Source organism: Siphateles boraxobius, unplaced genomic scaffold (genome assembly GCF_051911475.1).
Source record: "Siphateles boraxobius isolate OS27281-9 unplaced genomic scaffold, OSU_SipBor_1 66, whole genome shotgun sequence".
NCBI classification, from domain to species: Eukaryota; Metazoa; Chordata; class Actinopteri; order Cypriniformes; family Leuciscidae; genus Siphateles; species Siphateles boraxobius.
This window is the reverse complement of record NW_027509193.1, coordinates 12,135,137-12,159,456: the sequence shown is the minus strand read 5'-3', so window position 1 is coordinate 12,159,456 and position 24,320 is coordinate 12,135,137. Positions and strand designations below refer to the sequence as shown.

Sequence of the window (24,320 nt, the reverse complement as noted above, 5' to 3'; positions counted from 1 at the left end):
AAAAGGCAGTATCCTCACAACTATGTTCCTTTTTACAAAGAAATGGTATATGCGAGGATTTTTAGTCAGGATTTAGACCGTATCATAGTACTGAGACAGCTCTCATTAGAGTCACAAATGATTTGCTCTTATCATCCGATCTTGGCTCTATCTCGCTATTGGTGTTACTCGATCTTAGTGCTGCATTTGATACTATTGACCACAACATTCTTTTAAATAGACTCGAAAATTATGTTGGCATTAGTGGAATTGCATTAGCATGGTTTAAATCGAACTTATCTGACCGTTATCAGTTTGTAGCAGTAAATGAAGACATGTCTTATTGATCAAAAGTTCAGTATGGCGTACCACAAGGCTCAGTACTAGGACCATTGCTGTTCACTCTGTACATGCTACCCTTAGGAGATATTATTAGGAAGCATGGCATTAGTTTTCACTGTTATGCTGATGATACTCAGCTCTATATTTCTTCAAGCCCTGACGAAACTTACCAATTCACCAAATTAATGGAATGCATAGCTGATATAAAAAAAATTGGATGACTAGTAATTTCTTACTACTTAATTCTGAAAAAAAAGAGACTCTAATTATTGGACAAAAAACATCCTCACGTAATAACCTAGAATACTGTCTAACACTTAATGGCTGCTCTGTCAAGTCCTCGTCGTTGGTTAGGAACCTGGGTGTGCTCTTTGATAGCAATCTTTCATTTGAAAGTCACGTGAATAGTATCTGTAAAACCGCATTTTTCCATCCAAAAAATATATCTAAATTACGTCATATGCTCTCAATGACAAATGCAGAACAAATAGTTAATGCGTTCATGACATCAAGGCTAGATTATTTCAATGCTCTTATGGGTGGTTGCCCTGCACGCTTAATAAACAAATTACAGCTGGTCCAAAACGCAGTAGCTAGAGTTCTTACCAGAACCAGGAAGTATGACCATATTAGCCTGGTTCTGTCAACACTGCATTGGCTCCCTATTAAACATTGTATACATTTTAAAATATTGCTGATTACTTACAAAGCACTAAATGGTTTAGCTCCCCAGTACTTGAGCGAACTCTTAAAGCATTATACTCCTTCACGTCTATTGCGATCTCAAAATTCCGTTCAGAGTATAATACCTAGAATATCAAAATCGACTGCTGGTGGTAGATCTTGTTCCTATTTAGCACCAACACTTTGGAACAATCTTCCTAACATTGTCCGGGAAGCAAATACAGTCTGTCAGTTCAAATCTAGACTAAAAACACATCTCTTTGGCTTAGCATACACATAACACATTATAGACTTCTATAATTCAATGTTAGGCTGCATAGTTTAGATCAGCCGGAACCTGGAACTAGAGCCCGACCGATATGGATTTTTGGGGGCCGATGCTGATACCGATATTAGGGAGTAAAAAAAGCCCGATACCGATATATCGGCCGATATTATTTATGTGTATATTATAATACAGTAGCAATATTATTTATGTGTATTATAGTACAGTATACCAGTCAAAAGTTTGGACACTTTCCTATTGGTGTGTACAAACTTTTGATGGGTACTTTACACAGTAGCTATAAACAGAATAAATATATTTTATAAACACGTTTTGCAATGATCACTCAAATGTGGTAATCAAACACTTGTGTGACACAGATATGTAATGGAGGCAGGGGGAATGATAGAATGAGAATTATACAGCTGAGCTGTAACCAAACTAGTTTGCATTGCATGTTATATTATATTATATTATATTCTAAATACTGTTGCATAATCTTCACTAACGACGACTTTGTCTTTTAATTTAGTCATAACTTGTATCAATAAATATATAAAAAGTGTCACTGACAAAACCTTATTATCTTCTATTTTTACTCTTAATTCCTCTAATCTCTACCAGTGGAGGAAGAACTCAGATCTTTTTACTAAAGTAAAATGAATAATATCATAATGAAAACGTTTTTAATTACATATGTACAGTACTTTTATACTATTTTAAATAATTAGTAAGCAAAATGTACTAAACGTGAAACTAGGCTACTCTTAATGCAAAATGGCCCTATATAAAGTGTTATAATTATATACATTTTTGGAATATTGCTTGATGTTGTAACGTAGCGTTATCAGGCAGAATGAGCTTTAACACTGTGTCTACACCGGACGCGGCCGTTACTGCTCGCGTCGCAACAGCTGTTTACCCTAGACAAAGCAGAATCAGTTAACTGTCGGAGATCGCTCGCGCCACGCATTTTAATCAATGTTTCATCAACCAATTGCCTTAATAAATAAGAAGAAGGCCTAAATATAGCAGACAATATAATCAGGACTTCTCAGCTGCGCGCTTGCAATAGTCACAAGCTCACACAATACGTGACAGAGGCTTGTAGCAGAGAAATCAATTCTGTGAATTACACTGCGCAAATCACAAGTAGGCTACTACCCACCGGATGAAGAAGGGTTGGCTCTCAGTCTCCACAGGCTAAATAAAATATTCATTTTATTTTATTTTATTTTATTTTTCGTGTTTGCATTTATGAGTTAAAAACAATGTTACAGACGCGACAGTTCAGCACTACGGACGTGAGCGCTCTGAAAGCGGCACTAATGCTTTGAAACTTTCACATAGACATCAAACAGAAAGCACAAAACCGTTCGTTTCAAAGTGAATTTCGTTTTGTATTAATTGTATCTTAATTTTAATCAATGTTTCATCAGCCATTTGCCTGGATTTAATTTATAAGAAGTACATTTAGCAGACGATAGATAATCTCGACACGGAGGCGCCTGCGGGTGAACTGGAGCTCGTCTCATGAACCGAAACTCAGCGTATATACCTGAGAATTGAAATATATCTATATTGAAATGTCTACTTTTAAACAGAACAATTCAAAACGAAAGACAGACAGACTCATGTAATCGTATGAAATGTGCATTTCTCTCTGGCGCGCGCTCACTGAAGATCACGAGTCAGCATCGTCAACTTCATCTTTGGCTGACACTGACTGAAAACACTTGTTTATTAATAAACAATTAAAATGTCTCCTTGCTATATTTGTTGTATTCATAATCATTATTTTTGCCAGTTCTTGTGACAGCTTTTAGGTGCTTTATTGGCAGCGCCACCCTTACATGAATCACCGTACCCGCATTTTTTAAAATATTCATTTATCGGCCATTATAAATGCCGATACCGATAGTTAGGAAAATGCCTAAAATCGGCCGATAATATCGGCCCGCCGATATATCGGTCGGGCTCTACCTGGAACACTTCCCATAAATCCTGATGTACTTTGTACATCATAAGAAGGATGGCGTCTACGCTAATATTAGTCTCTCTGTTCATCCCAAGGTTTACCGCAGTCCACCGGATCCAGGTCGTATCCTCATCTGATGAAGGACCTGTGCTTGGACACAACGACAACGCAGTCCTGAAGCGTCAACTAGTCTCTCCCTTGTGAAGGCCTCCTTCCCTCTACCTCTATACTGATAAAACGTTGTCGGGATAGTTCTGATTCACGTGGCTACGTGGAAGCGATAAAAAATTCTCAGAGCCACCAGGCACTGCTTTATGCAAATGAGCGGCCGGATCGCATTAAAGAATTTTCTGTTAGAACGGTGTCGTGTAAGCGGCCCCTAAGTTAATGAGTAATTATCGTTGCGACGGAAGTGAATCAATCAAAACTAACTTTAGCTGGACAATAACTCTATTCTAGAGCTGCTGTAAAGCCAAAACAATCTATGTTACTTTACTTTCCTATGACAAGTAAAAATATAAATCAATATACATTAAGTTTTAAGTTCTGACATGACTGTCTGTAACTACATGCATAAAATAACAAATAAATGACCAAACTGAAAGGCAAGAATATTTTGAACTACTAGCTGTGCCACATTAAAAGTAAACACTGATAAATCTCGCATTGATGAGAGAGGAAAAAATACAAAAGAAAGAACACAATAAATCTGGGGCTCTGTGAAGCAAATAAGCGAATGATGGAGAGATGAGATAAATGTTACAGAGCTTACAGACACATACATGACCCTACTCTACCACAGAGATTATCACCGTAAAGCTGCTTTGAAACAGTCCATTTTGTTAAAAGCGCTATATAAATGAAGGTGACTTGACTTGACTTCCAGAGTCTCGTCCCGTCATGGCCGTCCTTCCAGAGTCTCGTCCTGTCATGGCTGCTGCCACGCCTGTGTCTTCGGACAAGATGGCCACCTCTGCCCCTGAAATGTCGCATCTGCCCTGGCCCCCTCAAGCGTTGCATCCGCCCTGGCCCCCTGGCCCCCCCTTACTCTTTCACAATATTACTATTATTACTGTATTTTTGATACAGCCTTGGTAAGCATAAGAGTCTTTGGTGACACTTTATTCCGATAGTCCACTTTAGACATTCTATTAACTATAAGTAACTTTGCAACTACATGTCAACTAGAATGTCAAATACAAGTCATTAGAATAGACTGCTTAATATCTGCTTCTTTCAAAAACATTGCTAAACAAGAAAAATTCGGTTAAGGGGCCCTCTTACCAGACCCATGAGCCATGTAAACCATTTGCCACTGCCACACAGTCACACCTGACACCCCAGAGATCCCACACCTTTAACTAGTACTAATGACATCAATTCCTGGAATCAGAAAAATACATTGTTACTAGAAAAAGTACATTCTTGATATCAAGAATTCACATTTTGAATACATGTATCCTGTGAATGAATAAAATATAAAATGGTTTGTCATAGCATGTCACTGTGTTTTAAATGATAAAAGCAATACTTGATACTTGATGGTTATTATTTACTGAGGGATGTGCATCCATATTGACCAGTATGTCCAGGCAATCAACATTTTAAATGCAATATAGCCTATAAATCAATAGTCAATGTCATTGCATTGATTTCTATCTTGCTTTATTGCAGAGTTGTAGCCTAACTAAACTGATTTAGAGACTAGATAGTCATTGTCTTATTTTAAAAGTATGTGCGCCTATAAAGAGGAGTGTCATCACGCCCATGTTGTACTGGTCCTCACAGATGTTTTGCTGGAAAGTGCGCGTTTCATTTCATTCACGCGCATATGAACGCGCGACGTGGTTATCTTTTCCGAGCTGAAATTTATAAACAAACACCGGGCTTTGAGTAGTAAAAAAAAAAGCAACTTGCGTAGTGTGCGTATAGGGCTGATCGGCTCTGTCCCTCAGCACTGGCTACATTAGAGGAAAAGAAAGGTTTTAGAGAGAGAAAGTTTGATTTAAATATTGTGAAAACATACCTTTTTTCTTTTTAGAATAACATGCTCTGATATACTGTGGACTAAGATTTCTACAGTAAATTTCGATTCATGTTGCTGTTCAAGTCTGAAAAAGGTATAGAACAAATATTGCAAAGGTACTTTTTTATAGGACATCGGAGCAAACTGCCATATTCTTTGTTTCAGAAAGAAATTTGAGTTAGTGGACAGCGGCTCTTCCCTTCAGGAAGGTTTACATTAATTGCAGAGCCTGTTTCTTTAAACGACTAGGCAAAAACATGTACCTCTTTCTCCAGTGCTATCAGTCTGAAACTCTGTAATAGTGTATCTGTCTGTTCTACTATTGCCAGGGGAGATGTGATTCAAAGGGCCAGAGCTAGCTACACACTCTCAGACTCGTTATGGAATATTTCAGCCCTCTGAGGCCATAAGGTTGCTGTTTTAAAAGGTTACCCACAGCAGCCTGCAATCCTACCTCTGATATGAGCTTAATTTAAATCTATATTGGAAAATTCACTTAAAAGATGGAAAGTTATTATATGCAAGGTGTTATTTTTCCTTGAACAAATATTGTTTTATAACAATATGAAAATAAGCACACATATTTAATTAACAACTGCTTCAATATTTCACAATTAAAACTGAAAATGTATGCAGTATTGAGAAAATTAGACCCTAAAGCATTATTATTATTAATATCAGGGGGGGGGGGGGATTTAATCATTTTAATCTAGATCGAATTTAAATCGAATTTAATCTAGAATTTAATCATTTAAGTACTGTGTTAACCAGAATCCCAAAGTTAGGAATGCTATTTTTCTGGATGTTATGCATTAATTGGACTCTTGGACTCTTTTCACTGACACCTTAGTCTGTGCAAACATATACAGTATTCAATTAGATAGCTACAATAAACCCCATTACTCAGTTGTAAAACGATTATGAAAGCTGTTATTCACATTTTCAGACAAGAGCCCATGGAATACAGATCCTCATCGCACTGAGAACAGTCACAGATTCTCCATCGGATAAATCAGCAGTCAGAATCAGTGATATTCCCAGATGCAGTCGCTTGAGCTCTGCTGAGTAAAATGGTGCTGTCGTCTCTTTAATTGGCCTCGGTAGAGCACTGAAGCTGTCCCTTTAAGAGACTCAGGTAGAATGTTGTGCCAGTCTGTTTTTAATTGGCTGGGGTGAAACTGTGTACCTGTCTCTTTAAATGCCTGTTTATTGCCTCTGGAGCTGACAGGCCCACACCGGTCATCTCCCTACTCTTCTCTAAACTGCCTGCATTGTTGTCCCAGCTCCCACTCTTTCTTCTACACTTGTCTGTCTCATTCTGGCTTTGAATGTCATCTGCCTCTTCTCTAGTTGCCTTCTTCATTATTGGAGATGTTGTTCCTCCAGCTCATACATTCTCTCCACTTTTTCTCTCCTTCTAGCTATGTTCGGAAAGCCACACTATACTGTTTTTAAACAGTATACAAATTGTCTGATGTGCAAACTGTGCAGTATAAAACTATAGAGTAAACCATTTGCAATACTCCTCACTATATTATTATACATATTATATATATCTTCCAATCGATCCAATTTTGCGTTTACAATTATTAATTTAACAGATAACAAAGCGATACATCTACTTTAATTAGGGGACACTGATAGGAATTAAGGGTAGATGAGGGGGGAGAAGGGATACGAAAATGACTCGAGTAGGATATTTTAAATTATAATTTGTATTTGTTTTTGTTTTTAGAAATGTAGGCCTATTCTTTTATTCAGCAATGATGCATTAAATTGACCAAAAGTGACAAAAGACTTTTACATTACAAAATATTTCTCTTTCAAAAATATATCGTGGTTTCCACAAAAACATTAATAGCAAAACTGTTTTCAACATTGATCATAATTAAAAAAAAGCATTATATTAGAATGATTTCTGAAGGATCATGTGACACTGAAGACTGGAGAAATGTTGCTAAAAATCCAGCTTTACCATCACAGGAATAAATTACATTTCAAAGTATATTAACATAGAAAACAATTATTTGAAATAGTTTTTGTTGTATTTTTAATCAAATTAATGATTTGGTGAGCATAAGAGACTTTCAAAACATTAAAATATCTTTTCGACCCCAAGCTTTTCAATGCTAGTGTGCATTCTCTAGAGTGCAGTACTATAGTACACTATTCTCTCTGTCCTCTCATCCATTTTTGCAGCTTTACCTCCTTCAACTTCTCGTTCATGAAATCATCTTCTCTCTCTTTCGCCTGGAGAAGCACCTAAGGCTTGTTGTCAATAACTAAATGAATCACAATTACCACAATGACAAATCCCCCAACCCCATTGTTTTCTCATGACTCACATGACACACACCAGACGGCAAAAACACAACCCAGTTTCAGCCAAATGGCTCCGTTTTGTTGGGGTGGGGGGTGGGGCTGGTTGTGATTATTATATAGCATGTTAAAGGCCCTGTAAAATTGCTCAATGAGTGTTTTTTTCCTGATGTATTTTCTATTGAAACCGTCTCGGTTACGTATGGTAAATCAACGTAAGACGTAAATGGGGATCGCTTGGGAGCCTATCTACTTCGAGTGAGACTAAACGAGCCAATGTACATTAGTATGTGATAATTGCACCAGTTGCTATGCATCACGGCGCGAGCATATAATGAGCAGCAGGAGCGTCGTATCCTTGTTTTTTTTCGCTGAGGAGCCGGACCTGTCACAGTACAGCGGAAGCTCAGCAACTGTGGCGAGGGGAACCATACATAACCGAGACGTTCCCCTTCTTCAGTCACTACTACGTAAGTCAAGACTGACGAATGGAGATATCTACCAAAACGTCACGGCTGCTGGCCCTTCCAGTGCTCCACTTGAGCCTCCTGGCCTGACCGCAGTGTTGGGCAGAATGTAGGAGCTCTAAGCAGAGAAGGTCAGTCACTACTGTTCCACAAGACCCACTCAGTGTGACTTATTGGATAACGCTGGGAAAGCGTGTCCTTGGGGAAGGGAATGCTGCGGAAGCCACATCCTACCTCGGAGGGAGGCACTGTGGCGGTTACACATATGGACTAGCCAGAAGGGTAGTACAACATATGGCAGTCTCTGGGTTGGTAACAGCCTAGTTATAGAGGGAAAGAACACCAGCAGAGACGACAGAGCGGGCTCTGTCAAGGGAAAGACACGGGCTCGTCCGCAGAGGAGCTGATCGTGGAGGAATACACATATGGGGTCGTGGCAGGGACAGCTACATATGGACACCCAGCCTATCACAGGTTCCACAATGCATACGAGTTTAGGCCTGGTGTCAGACGCTCCGCAATGACACCAAATCTTCTATCAAGATGGCGCCACGGATGGCTGCCTCGGTGTGGAGCTCTCCAGCTATTGTGTTGTTTTTGTTCGTTTGTTCTGCGTTTAGTCATTCTTTTCCTATCAGTTTCACCAAAGACGAACTACTGGACATTAGGAAACACACACCAGAAACCTTTTCTACAGTTTTTGATTATTCGGACGTTTTGCTGGACATTCTCGTCGAAGGGGCAGCGGTGTTGTTCAAACGCGCGTTCAGACGCAAACGCGGGAAGCGAGCCGGCGCGCTGGTTAAACTCCGCGAGCGCGGCCTGCGCTCTGCACTCCCCAGTATTCATCTCGCGAATCTCCGATCCCTTCCTAACAAAACGGATGAACTTCTTCTCCTCACCCACACTAACAAGGATTTTTTAAACTCTGCTGCTTTGTGCTTCACTGAAACCTGGCTGAGTGAAGCCATACCGGACAACGCAATACATCTGCCGGGCTTTCAGCTGTTCTGAGCGGATCGCATCGCGGAGCTAACGGGGAAAACGAGAGGTGGTGGATTGTGTTTCTACATTAACGAAAGTTGGTGTTCAGATGTAACAACACTGAAGAAGATGTGCTCTCCTAATTTAGAGGCACATTTCATAAACTGTAAACCCTTCTACTCGCCTCGGGAATTTTCCTCTTTCATTCTCGTGAATGTTTACATCCCTCCAGACGCGTGCGTGAGCGCGGCGCTACAACAGCTGGCTGAACAAATATCTGAAACGGAACAAAGGTACCCAGACTCTCTTTTAATCATTCTTGGGGATTTTAACAAAGCAAATCTTTCCCGTGAACTACCAAAATACAGACAGCACGTTACATGTCCCACCAGAGACAGTAATATACTGGACCACTGTTACACCACAATAAGAAATGCGTATCACTCCGTCCCACGGGCAGCTTTGGGGCTCTCTGATCACTGTTTGGTTCATCTCATACCGACCTACAGGCAGAAACTGAAATCAGCTAAACCTGGAATAAGGACTGTAAAAAGATGGACTAATGAAGCAGAGCAGAATCTACAGGCCTGCTTTGATTGCATTGATTGGACTGTTTTTGAAGCTGCTACCAATGATCTGGATGAGCTCACAGATACTGTAACATCATATATAAGTTTCTGTGAGGATACATGCATTCCTACCAGGACATTCTTATCATTCACTAATGATAAACCATGGTTTACTGGGAAACTCAAACACCTTCGTCATGCCAAAGAGGATGCTTACAGAAGTGGGGATAAAATCTTGTATAACCAGGCCAGAAACAGATTGACAAAGGAGATCAGAGTTGCTAAAAGGAACTACTCTGATAAACTGAAAAACCAGTTTTCATCCAACGACCCATCATCAGTCTGGAATGGCCTGAGGAACATCACCAACTACAAGTCACCATCCCCTCGATCTGTGGACAATCAACACCTGGCTGATGATTTAAATTCATTTTACTGCCGGTTTGAAAAGCCCTCATTCACACCACACACCCGGTCTGATCTGCACTTCACACATTCAGCATCACCTCCTGCACTTCAATTATCACTCCCCCCTCCTGCCATCCAACCTGAGCTTAAGGTCTGTGTGGAGGACGTGAGCCGAGTCTTCAAAAAACAGAAGACTAGGAAAGCCTCAGGCCCAGACGGCATCTCATCTGCTTGTTTAAAAGCCTGCGCTGACCAACTGGCCCCGGTCTTCACGCAGATCTTCAACAGATCATTGGAGCAGTGTGAAGTTCCCTGCTGCTTCAAACGCTCCACTATCATTCCTGTCCCCAAAAAACCCAAAATCACTGGACTTAATGACTACAGACCTGTCGCTCTCACGTCTGTGGTCATGAAGTCGTTTGAAAGACTGGTGCTGGCCCACCTGAAGGACATCACTGGACCCCTGCTGGATCCCTTTCAGTTTGCTTACAGAGCAAACAGGTCTGTGGATGATGCGGTCAACATGGGACTGCATTATATCCTGCAACATCTCGACAGACCAGGGACTTATGCAAGGATCCTCTTTGTGGACTTCAGTTCGGCCTTCAATACCATAATGCCTGGTCTTCTCACAGCCAAACTGACCCAGCTCTCCATACCATCCTCGATCTGTCAGTGGATCACCAGCTTCCTGACGGACCGGCAGCATCGAGTGAGACTGGGGAAACACACATCCAAGACACTCACAATCAGCACCGGAGCCCCCCAAGGGTGCGTTCTCTGCCCACTGCTCTTCTCCCTGTACACTAATGACTGCACTTCTAAAGACCCCACTGTCAAGCTCCTGAAATTTGCAGACGACACCACTGTCATCGGTCTCATCCAAAACGGTGACGAGTCTGCTTACAGACTGGAGGTTGAACAGCTGGCTGCCTGGTGCAGTTATAACAACCTTGAGCTGAACACGCTCAAAACAGTGGAGATGATCGTGGACTTCAGGAGGAACAGGCCAGCACTCCCCCCACTCACCATCATGAACAGCACTGTGGAAGCAGTGGAGTCATTCAGGTTCCTGGGCACTATCATCTCTCAGGACCTGAAGTTTATTGTTTATTGTTTATACCTGAAGTGGGACAATCACATTGACTCCACTGTGAAAAAGGCCCAGCAGAGACTGTACTTCCTTCGCCAGCTGAGGAAGTTCAACCTGCCACAGGATCTGCTGATTCAGTTCTACTCAGCCGTCATTGAGTCTGTCTTGTGCGCTTCCATCACTGTCTGGTTTGGTTCAGCTACCAAATCAGACATCAGGAGACTACAACGGACAGTCCGGACTGCGGAGAGGATCATTGGTACCCCCTGCCAAACCTCCAGGACCTGTACTCTTCCAGGGTGAGGAAGAGAGCAGGTAAAATCATCACAGACTCCACTCACCCTGGACACCACCTGTTTGAACTGTTACCGTCAAGACGGAGAATCAGATCACTGGCCACAAGAACATCTCGGCAGAGGAACAGTTTCTTCCAACAGGCCATTTCCCTCCTGAACAGTTAACACTCCTCCCAAGGCATATGCCTGTAAGTGCAATACTCCCACTGTTTAGTGCAATATCCTACAACTCAGGTGATACTTATATGTAGATTTACTTATTTATAATATTCAAAACACTGTAAATAGGTTCATAATCTGTAAATCTGAAAATGTCTATTCTGACTAAACCCAACTGTGATAGTTTTATTCTCATATATTTATATTTTTATTCTTATAATTTGTAGTATTATGTTTCATGTTTCATGTTGTATTTGTATTTGTATAGTCCACTGGAAGCCTCAATACCAAAACAAATTCCTTGTGTGTGCAAGCACACTTGGCAATAAAGCTCTTTCTGATTCTGATTCTGATTCTGATTCTGATGACTGACTGCCGCAGGGGTGACGGAGTAACTCACAATGTTAGTAAATTGCATCAGCATACACACAATTTCTGGGGAACAATACTGGAGCAATAGATGCACGTATCCGGGCCCATGGGGGCGGGAGTGGCGTTGCAAGCCGACACTAAGAACGGGTCCTTCGCGCTACTGGCCACTAGGGGGCGAGTATACGGGAAGAGACCGGCTTTACACGGAGGCTATAGAATCTAGCGAACGTGTTAAGTGTCGCCCAGCCCACAGCTCTACATATATCCGTCAGCAAGATGCCTTGAGCCAGCGCCCAGGAGGAAGTAACACTTCTAGTTGAGTGTGCTCGCAATCCGAACGGGCAAGGCACGCCAAGGCGATGGCATCCACTATCCAGTGGGCCATCCTCTGCTTGGAGACAGCCTTTCCCTTCTGCTGGCCTCCGTAACAGATGAAGAACTGATCTGAGGTCCTGAAGCTTTGCGTGCAGTGACTTTCGTCCACTCAGGTTCCACTCGAGCCCGACAATTGCGGCGGCCCGGTAAAGCATAGCTGTGAGCTCTGGTTCAGGCTCAGGCAATGCTGGCGTACCCGAAGAAGGCAGCGCAGCCGAGTTTTCATCCCCAGAGGACATTAGCTCACACTCCGATGCAGCGACCGACATTTGATCATCCGGTGGAGCTCCAAAAGAAACGACCGCCGTGGACAGCCTAGCGCGCTCTCTTGGAGGCTCCGTGGGTAGCGTTATAGAGGAGTGAGGGGCCCAAGGACACTGGCTCGGCGGGTTAAATCTCACTGTGATCCTCAGGTCACCAAGGCTATTAACCGAAGTAGGCCTCTTCTGCTGGGCAGAAGAAGCGCTAGATCGGGGAATAAGTGAAGGGGCTCCAACTCTTTCCAGGTAACAGAGTCTTGACCGTAACACCGCGATGGGCATTTCAGTGTGCCTAAAGCCCAAGCACATGATACAGCGATCATGCCCGTCAGCCAGAGTCAAACATTGACCGCATCCAAAAACACACGATCTGAATGACATCTTGAAAAAGACGCAGACTCTTTTTGTTAGCTCTTTCAGAAGTACTCTGAGGTGCTGAAACGCACAGGGAGATAGCCGCGGTTACACACCAGGAATGCAACCTAGTGTGAGCACTCACTCTCAACGTCACGCCCACCGAACCGACAAAGCTGTTTATGCTCTTTGAAAAAAAGATGCAGAGAGATTGCGACCCTCGCTGTCCGCGCCGTCACACCAACACCAGGAATCAGAGATTCTTCTCAGCAGAGACTCCAAGACACAGCAGTAGATTTTTGCAGGTGACAGGAAAAGCATACACCATCTGGCTCTGAAGTGAAAGACAAGGATGCGACGCACCTTCTGCTCATTATATGCTTGTGCCGCGATGCACAGCAGCTGATTTTGAGATGTTACCTGTCCTGATCTGGCTCTGCACTTGTCCATATCAGAGCAGATCTTTTCAAATCGCAAAGCCCACATGGGCTCACCTCCAAAGAAGTTTTTTCATTCACTCGCTACTTCTGTTTCTCTCTCGCCCATGCCTCTTTATGCAACCTTTAGCTCTGTGACTCAGTTGATCAGCTCTTTATTTAGTTGTTTTTTCCTTCTTCTGCTCAGCTATTTACCATCTGCTGCCTAAAGCAGTGCTCTTGTCCTTTTTTATTTTATCACCCTGCTAATCATCCATTTGGTGTATTTAAACACACGAACCAACCAGACGTGTACATTGCTATGGCACAAAAGGAAAATACTCCATGGTGAAGTTACAGAATGTACCAGCGGGGGCTAACTGGACCATGCCAAACCCTGCCCCCCTGATATAAACACACACACACAAACAAACACACACACACACACACACACGTTCATTCACTTGCTCTTAGTGGGTTTCATTCATGCATTATAATCATTCATCTTACGTGCTGCAATTTATACAGTATGCAATCACTTTCCTTTTTGCAATGTTTAAAAATTTATACTCCTTGTTAAACAACATATTTTACTGAGAATAGGTAGCATTTGTGATGAAATTTCACAAATTCAAATTCAAAAGTTATTGCCAGTTGCGCAGCCCACTAATAGCATTAGGGCATCCAACTATAAGAAAGCACACTACGACCAACAATACAGCCATTCGGTGACCTGCAACAATAACCGTTAAAACTATTCAAACCATTTATGTTTTTGTCTCTGAGTGTATGTGGTAAGTTTTATTTCTGTTGGTATTGGTAATTATTTTACATTAATATTAGAGGAAAAACAGGAAATAATAGGAAGGACATGACGTGAGCTGGACTCGCATGAGCACCCAAGCTAAATGTGATAAAACACACAAAAAGTTTAAAATCCCCCCAAAAAAATCTAATTCTGCCATCATTTCTTCACCATCATGTCATTCCAATCTCATATGTCTTTCTTCTCCTGTAGAACACGCACAAAAATTATTTTTAATAATGTTCCAGCTGTTTTAGTCAAGCTATTATGTTTTAACTCTTTACTCTTCCTGCCATCAGGGCTCATTATATGTTGACATTTGTTTTTGGTGTTTGAATGTTTTTTGCTTATTCTTTTTGTCCTTATGTGTAATAATGGAGGTTTTGAGTTCTTAGAAAACAAGTTTTGCAACTCAAAGCAAGTATCATCGCCATATACTCATTAAAGACCAAATTTATTTGGGATCCCATAAACAAGTCCCTGGTGCATAAAGACCTTATACAAATTAAAACTCAATGAATAAATGGGATCTTCTGCGTTTAACCCACTATGCTTTTACCACACATAGTTATATGAAACAGAATCTCTCTCCCCTAATTGAGCCTGCACCGCAAAGCTATTTTTCATTCTTATTGTCTTTTCTTTCCCCGCCTCTGTTTATCACATCTAGACTTTTCTTTCTTTCTCAGCCCATCGTAATCCACATGAAAGCTGAGTGTAGGATTAGAGAGGTGGTCAGTCTAGACAGCCATTACACTTCCTGTACCAATGCCTCCAGCCGCGTTCCTCCCCTCCCATGAGTGTTTCATCTGGCAAAAAACACACTGTGTTATTCCACCTGCAGTGTTTAGCATGCTGCGCTGTCTTGCACTGCTCACTTTAAGTGGTAGAAGGAAGTGAATAAAGTCAATACCACATTAGGTCTGTAGGGCGATGAAGTGGTTGATTTAGTTACAGATCTTATTAATAAAAGGCGGAGGAACATCCCTGTCAAGAGGTGCAGAAAATTACAGTGATATTGGATGAATCATGTCCTTAATTTCTCATGGAGGGCAAAGAAGTTATAAAATCCAATTCATCTCATTCAGAGATGCTTTTAATTTTGTCACTTGGTTCGTAGTGTGGATTATAATATCCTGTCAATTCCCAACCATACCCTCCTTGTTATTTATTTATGGTTGGAAATTTCTGAACCGAATCCTTGGAATGAAGTTTCCTTTACCAAAAATGAACAAGGATATCTCCGTTTTAGGACCCATGTGCTTATAATGTCTATTCACAAAACAGTTGCACCACTTTTACAGTATAGTACGACAGCCAAGACGCGTTAAAAGCAAACGAACACAAGAAAACTCGTCTGGAGTTTTACATCAACAATCAATGACACGTTTGGTGACTGAGCTGCATTACACGCTGGACAGAAATGGTGGCTACAAAGAAATCTCTAACATTCATTTTGGTCATGGCTTGTTTTAAAAAACGGAGACAATTTGATGGTCATTGTAGAGAAGTCACACTGCAGGACTGTGAATGAAATCTGACACTGCTAGAATTTTGTAGGAGGTAAAATTTGATCACAACGGTCATTAATCGGCTGTCAGTGAACATGTTAAACTAACGATTAAAGACTTCATATTTTGGCCAAGGATCAGAGGTATCTTTTAGGATTTGCTAAATTTGTCTCAGACAGCATAATCGTGGGCCAAATCATACAGTGTACACCTGGCTTAAGTCATTCTATTAAGTAATAATTTTAATAAGTAATTAATTGTTCATATTTAACTTTAACAAAGATTTTGTGACTTTTATAAAATCTTAACCTTTCTGTCTTGTTCAGTTTTCTCACTTGGTCTTGATGAGGTCAAGGCCTTTAAGCTTGCTGGAGAAAACTGGCCACAGATCAATGTGCAAAGTCAACTTTTTCCAAACATACTGGCAGTAAAGGAGAGAGAGATAACGAGAGAGTGAGAGAGAGAGAGAGAGAGAGAGAGAGAGAGAGAGAGAGAGAAAGAAAGAGAGAGAGAGAGAGAGAGAGAGAGAGAGAGAGAGAGAGAGAGAGACTCAAATTGAGATCAGGCTGTAGGAACAGGGGGTAATGGTGTGGTTGGTCCTCCTCACCCCTCCTCCCTTAAACCCGCTTCACATTAATCCTCTCTTCTGTGAGAAAAAATAAAGGAAGAAAATGAGAGTGAAGTCTGAATAGATTAAAATCAATATGTCTACCTGCTTTTTATTTTTGTTCATTATTAATCTGGGGCTGAGATGCTTCTCCAGGGAGATATGGGAGAAATGGGATTTACTTGCAGGTCCTCCTGTGTGCCTTTTCAAAAGGTGGTTTGAGCAACACAAATGAAATAAGCACTGGAGAAAAAAAAAGAATGCAAAGAGATGAAGAATTGTGACATTCCAAGATCTCAACTTGCCTTAAAAAAAGGACATTATTGATTGACTAATTAATCATACAGGACATTCCAGAATAACTTCTGCCTTATGGAAGAAAGTGACATCACTCGATTCAGAATAGTGTATCCAGACTGGAATGTTTACTCCTCGGAGAAGGATGATATGAAGAACAAAGGTTTTATTTGGTGAAAACAATATTGCATCATACAGCACAGGGACACAGCAAAGAGAGAGAGAGAGTGTGTGTGTGTGTGTGTGTGTGTGTGTGTGTGTGTGTGTGTGTGTGTGTGTGTGTGTGTGTGTGTGTGTGTGTGTGTGTGTGTGTGTGTGTGTGTGTGTGTGTGTGTGTGTGTGTGTGTGTGTGTGTGTGTGTGTGTGAGTGACTGTGTATATGTGTAGCACTTGAATGACAAACAGTAAACAGTAGCAGAAAATACAAATAAATTAATGTTTTAAGCAAGTCTTACAAACTGATCCGAGATGAATAGGGGACCGTAAAACAGACTGTAATATAAATCATTGTCACACTGCAGTCAATTATGGAAATGCAATCCACAATCATTGCAAAAAATCCCTTCGACATTGACAACATGGGATATTATACAGTATAGTCAGCTGGACATCATCACAAAATAAACCCTGACAGTGTGAATAGGACATTCTGAAATAAAATAAAGATGTAAGAAATCAGTTACCTGGGTCAGCAGTGATTTATACAGTTTAGTGGTCTTTATACAAAAACATTTGTACAATATGTAATATGTCTGATAACATTTTCATAAGGTTTAGGCAAAACTTCCAGCGAATATCGCAGTCATCAATATGTCGAATACAAAGGCTTGTCAAGACAGGTGTTTCTATGCAGAATAATGCAATTTAATATTTATACTTCCAATTAGCCTGCATGACATTGATGCAAAACCTGCTCTGCATAGCTACTGAGCAGATTAGTAGATCTGCAACGGAGCTAATGTTGAATTATTCAGTCTGTAGAGGCGTTACACGCTCGTCAAGGCCAGTTATTAATCCACACGTTCTTTTATAGAGACCTCTTTTATAGAGCACAATGAAGTCCACGCAAGATCCAAGCAAAGTGACTAAAAAAAGAGCCTAAAGAAAAATGGCATGACTACAGAAGACTGAATTAGCCAGAGCGTGTTGCGCTAATCCGTACTGTATAAAATGGAGTCTGTCTTATCAAGATTGGAGATAGGCACTTAGAGTAAAGTAAAATGAGTATCAGGCATGAGTAAGCCTGATTAAGCCAGAATAAGCCTGCATAAGACGAGATGAGATGGGCGTAAAGCATCAGAGTGGGCTGAAGGATCAGGTTTGAGACAGGGCAGCATGCATTATGGAAGAGAGAGATCCTTAAGCTCAGTGGATCAGGCCTGCCCTGACAGTGAGAACAGACTCTCTCTCTCTCTCTCTCTCTCTCTCTCTCTCTCTCTCTCTCTATATATATATATATATATATATATATATATACAGTATACACACACACACACATACACACACACACATGCCTCAGACACTTACACACTGTCTGAATATATGCTTAAATAGTCTGGCAGCGGGATCTCTCACACACACACAGAGATAGGCAGAATCCTCAAACACTGACTATGACTGCATACATTTACTGTGAGGGTGGACTGGCATATTTCTTTCTTTTCTTCCTTTGTACACTCGGCATACAAAACCATCCTCATATACCTACTGATAAGAAAATTCACATTTCTCTTTAATATCTCAATTGTTATATTGTAAACAACTGAGAGCATAATGGTAATATGACTTTTGTCCTTTCCTTCATATTCCTTCGTATGACATGTTGGAGCCAAACTACACTTTACAGAATCTATGTAACTAATTCAAAAACATAAATGCTAACATCAAACTAGTGTTTACTTCACTACAAAAAAGGCATGTAAAACAAGTGATGACTGTTAAATCGATCAACCATTTATCATCAAGCAGTACCCTTAAATACATCGTCCAAACAAATTGGATTTGCTAACATTAATCAAACTTGGCAACGCTGCAAAAAACCATTTCATCTTGGCGAATCATCAACAATGAAAAAAGGCACAACTAAAACGGTGTCCACTCTTTAGTGAAGAGTGAAGAACTCTTTGGTCTCTGGTGAAGTCAGAGAGCTTCTGTACAGCATGAGACTGTTTCCTAGAAATGTATGTGTCTTTTGGGGGAGTTTTCGCTTTGAACCTGACCATGCGGATACAATGCGGTTCAGGCTCAGAGACACAGACCAAACAGAATTTAGAGCTCATCAGACAATAAACAATACATCAAAGCATCATTGTTTTCTGACACTCTGCAACACACATACACACACAAACTTGTGAAGTGTCACATCCAAATGTTTGATCCAAGGTATGAGAGCTCTTGTAGGATTATCCGTGTATGAGGTGTTTCAAATAGATCATTACCAATCCCGTAATTACCAGTTACGCCCACTCTGGGGCTCTTCACCCATCCATGAGCCCACATTAAAGAGGCATCTCTTCCACCTCCACAACTCTCTATATGCAGTATGATACACACACACTCACACACACACACACACACACACACACACACACACACACACACACACACACACACACACACACACACACACACACACACACACACACACAGACACACACACTATTTTATCTAACAAAATCCTTCTCTCTTCTTGAACTACTTCCATCCAACCCGAGACCTCTTCCTCTCTCTGCTGAATTTTTTTGTTGTTGTATCTGTTTCATGGCTTTGCTCAATAAGATGTTAAAATATATTAAAATGAATTTTAAAATGAATTTTAATTTGAATGAAATTTTTGGTTTGCCCTCTTCATCTCTCTCTCTTAGTTAAATTAGCTCTGGGAGTCCAAGAGATCTCCTGTAAAAACAGATTATCTAACCCTATAAAGCGATAAAGGGATCAAATCATTCCCACAAAATAAATAAAGCAATATAGTGAACCAGTGAGTGTAGAGGACAGGTCAGATTGCAGAGATTGATTCCTGTTGACATGAGTCTAATGTGGCCTGGCCATTTGTGTGAGGTGTCAATGACGCTTTGCCGTGGGTGAATGTTGATTCAAGTGCTAATGATGTTTCCCTTTTAGCAGTTATTTTTTTCTCCTTTCAAGTCAGTCATTCAAATCATACTATATTGCAAGGCAAGCACTGCATTACATTACATTATTATTCATCTTCTCGACAGTTTCAAAACAATTCAACATACATTCAATAATTTGACTCCATTCAAACTTCGTTTTACAGATTTCAGCCGTAGGTGCGCAGCTCATTTTGGCTTTTTATAGAAATTAAAAAAAATAAAAACATTTTTGCAAAAACAAAGTCTAAACCCTTAACATAAGTAAACTTCAACACTGTTCTTTTGCTTCCGTGCAAATTCCACTATTTCCTTTGGGAAATGCAAATCTAGTTTCTATTCAAATTCCTGTCTGTGTAAACTCCTCTCTCTTTAAATGTCATCATCTCTATTATACTTCCACTAACTGGCTCCCTCTTGCTCCTGTTTTCTTTCCTCCAGCTGGCTCTAGGACAGGAAGAAACCCACTCGTCATCTTCTTACTTCCCCTCATCTACGTCAAAGTCCTCCTCCCCAGCAGCCTCCTCCAAAACTCTTGGTGTTCTGGGATCTCAGGGTTCGATTTCACCACTGAGCCGCTGGGTGATGCACAGCCGTGGCCGAGCCGCCAACACTTCCACAATGGAGCTGCCCTATCGTTCTCCGGTTCCCTTTTCCAAACAGGAATTTTGGGAAATGCTGGGTAGCGACCTTCTCAAAACGGACACGGACGAGTCGGGGAACTCCCGTGTGAAGCGCCGCCCCCCGATCGTCAAAACAGGTAAATTTAAGAAGATGTTCGGCTGGGGCGATTTTTACTCTAACATCAAGACAGTGCGCCTCAACCTGCTCATCACGGGTAAGATCGTGGATCATGGGAACGGCACCTTCAGCGTCTACTTCCGTCACAATTCCACCGGCCAGGGGAACATCTCAGTCAGCCTGGTACCTCCAGTAAAGGCTGTGGAGTTCGACTTGGAGCGGCAAAGCGTGGTCTACCCTAAAGACTCAAAGATCTTCAACTGCCGCATAGACTATGAGAAGGTGGACCGCAGCAAACGCACCTCGCTCTGCAACTACGACCCCTCCAAGACCTGCTTCCAGGAGCAGACACAAAGCCATGTGTCCTGGATCTGCTCCAAACCATTTAAGGTCATTTGTATCTACATTTCATTCTACAGCACAGACTACCGACTGGTGCAGAAGGTCTGTCCAGACTATAACTACCACAATGAGATGCCCTATCTACCCTCAGGGTAGAGCTGTGGGTTGAAGTTGACTACAGGAACGAGGAAGGCTGGATGGGGGAAGGTGTTAGCATATGAGGGATCGGTTCTATTACGGATACGAAGATGAATGCAAAATGCTAATTTGGGACAGGGGGTTTAAAGGACACAGAGGTCTTCAGAAACTTATCCTTGAGCTGTTATGGACACCCTCTCATGACCTGAACATCACAGGTGGTTCAAAAGGTGAATGTACAGTATTTAATGTACTGCAGTTGATGTCTTGAAGAACCTCTAAAGCAACCTGGCAAATGTGACCTGCAAAAACACATATATGCAAAACCAAATGGTCAGGCCCAGATGCTCAGTGTGAGAGGGTTTCGCTACATCAGTGCGAGTTCCTGATTGGCTGCTCTAACCATTGCCCAGTGTTAAGGTCTTCTAATTATTACCCAGGAACAAGAAATCATACTGGTCACCACAGGCTGCTCTGCCTGAGTTTTTTTTTTTTTTTTTTTTTTTTATTTATTTTACATCCATGGACCCATTGCACAAAAGGTTGTTTAAAAAGGAAAGATGTTCTTCAAATTAAGAAAAAAAAATTAAGAACGGTTCATTGAATGGTTCTTTAGGGAACCAAAAATGGTGAGATTTTTGTAAACCCCCACTTAGAATCTTTGTTTTTTAAGAGTGTAGGTTATTTTTTTCCAAAAATTAAACGCATTAGCTCACACAAGACATTAACACACAACATTCATCAATGACACCTCAATTTTTCCACCTCTGCATATAAAAAAACCTAAAGAATGACACCGAAAGAAAACTTTAGTGAAAAAAAATTAGTGCTGTAGGTGCATAATGCAGTGTAGCAAGTGTAAGAGCAAAATTACCAGATTTAACAAAATGATAAAAACCTCCCCCTTAATTTCAATGAAAAGACCAAAAGCAGGACAGAAAGCACTTTAATTAAAAATACAGCACTGAAAAAGAGATGTTGAGTCTGCATTGAGCCAAATCTCTCTATTGTTCTGACTGTTACGGAAGAGCAGAAAAGAGGTTTTGTTTGGTCAGGATTCCTGACTTTGTGCTGTAATAACTGTTCTGCTGAACGCACGATTGCTTCGTCCTTGTCTGAACATTCCCTCACAGTCAGCCTGTTTATCGTTGAGAAAAAGAAAAAATCACACTGCTAAATGGGAGAGCTTGCAGTACATTTTGAGATTTACCTGTCCAAGGTCTTCTCTGGATGTAAAATTTCCACATTACATGAACAGAATTCAAGCTGATCTTCAATGAACACCCTGTTTATTGACAAATTATTGTGAAGGAAAATCATTGATATAAAATTCAAGTGGATTTAGGCCAAACAAGGGCAGGCCGGCCAAAATCAAGACAGGTGAATTTAAATCATCAGGGGGAGAAATGAGGGAAGAGGAAAGCCAGAGAGGAAGGATGGAAGGTAAAAACAGCAGTGGGTGTTGTGACGTTTTGCAGTGACGAGCAGGTGTACATGACAGAGTGAAGAGGAGAAAAAGAGGATATGAAAGGTGACTCACAACATGAGCAAACTAATAGGAGATGGACAGGGAACAAACAAATGAGGAAGGGACAGAATGAATATAGAGGAGGGGAAGAGGAGAGAATCATGAAAAAAGACTGAAAAACAAACTCAGGATGCTAAATAGAGTAACATAAAAGCACAATATGGAACATCAAAGTGTCGTCTCACCGAGGGAGTTGGGGGGAAGAAGCTTTTTATGAGCCCACGAATGGAAGAAAAACTCTTTGCCTGAAGTTAAATTCAGTATGGTGAATATATCCCTGTGGGTTTCCACGCAATTTAGAGAGTTACAAAGATGGAAATATCCTGCTGGATAGATCAGTTTTACCATAAAAGACATACTATTTATCCCCGTCTATTCTGAAATTAATTGTTTTACAAAGAAATTTTAGAGGTCCGAAATTACCAGACAATATCACCAGCAGGTCATCACAAAACTTGTAGCATCATATACAAGCTGGTAAAACGATACATAAAAAAAACACGCATGAAGTTGAACAAAAACTTTAGACATCAAAGACAAGTTTATGATGCTTGTTATAAGACATTACACTTAGTAGATGGTTTGATTATACATCACTTACATCTGACTATCATTCTTACAATCTGACTTAAACCAGGCTGCAATTCCTTCTCAGTGTTTTTTGTACCCTGTAATTGCTAAAGCATGTAGAAGAAGAGTCGCCTGTGACTCCAACAGGCCTGTGTCTGATCTATGTAATTGAACATTTGATCCAGACTGTTACCCCTTTTCCACCAGCATGAACCTGGTGCTAGTACAGAGCCAGAGCTTTTGCCAGTTTGGAGTTGGTTAGACTGACGATCCTTCTAAGAACCGGTTTGCCTTTCCACAGGCCAGAGTGCCACCACAGAGCCAGATCTTACATCACTGTATAAATCTCATGTTGCACAGCAACGCTAGCGCCAAACACACCAGGCTTGTTCGAGATGCATCGGCTTCTCGCAGACCAATCGACGCATTACATCAAAGCACTGCGAGAGCGATACAAAAGCACATAGTCGTATGCTCTCCAAACACACCTGCAGCACTCCGATCGGTCCCCACTGCCCCGATGCATCTTGAACAAGCCTTCCATCAACAATGGCGGTCGTTGCGTTACTATTGATGTTCATGGCTTTGCGAACCTACGTCGACATCCAAACACGGCGAATCCAATGCGTTCATGCAGCTCGCCGTAACTTGCATTGACGGAGATTACAATCAAGCTGCTATTAGCTCGATTAGCTACTATTTAAAAATGGCAGTCACAAGTTTCTGTTCGTCTTGTTGATCACGGTAACCCCGCCCCCAGCCCCTGACGCAAGCGGTTCTTACTTCTAGACCAGCAATGTTTTGGTGCCACTTAGGAACCATTTTTCCTGGCTCTGAGCTGGTGCATTAAAGTGTCGAAAGACAAAGAACTGATTTGAAACTAGGCTCTGGCTCTGAACCGGCATTCAAACTGTCTTGGTGGAAAAGGGGTATCTGTGGCTTTGATCTGTCTCTGTTGCTTCCTAAATATGCAACCATGTCGAAATGTTTGGCCAGTCTGGTCATATGAAATTTGCCTCAGTCTAATTCTCAAAACAGACACATGTGAAAATAAAACACCTCTGTGCCCAGTGCAGCATGTCTCGCCTGCCCTGCTGGTGAACTGAGCGCTGGGGCTCTTGCTTCTCCCTCAGGCGCTGGTCTGGACTGAGCTTCCTAATCTCCTGCAACTTAAATACACTACCGCCTGCAGAGAAGTGCACGTGCACACTCACACACACACACACACACACACACACACACACACACACACACACACACACACACACACACACACACACACACACACACACACACACACACACACACACACACACACACAC

The 24,320-nt window shown here is 41.4% G+C and overlaps 1 protein-coding gene across 1 annotated transcript in view; it reads left to right on the top strand.

Moving 5' to 3' along the window:
- Window positions 1-24,071, top strand: part of LOC143721627 (neurexophilin-1) — a 49,558-nt gene extending 25,487 nt beyond the window's left edge. The window contains exon 2 of the mRNA XM_077212230.1: window positions 20,121-24,071. Coding sequence (XP_077068345.1) covers window positions 20,121-20,918 — 798 coding nt within the window. The 3' untranslated portion in view covers window positions 20,919-24,071. The remainder of the gene's footprint in view (window positions 1-20,120) is intronic.
- Window positions 24,072-24,320: the final 249 nt, after the last annotated feature.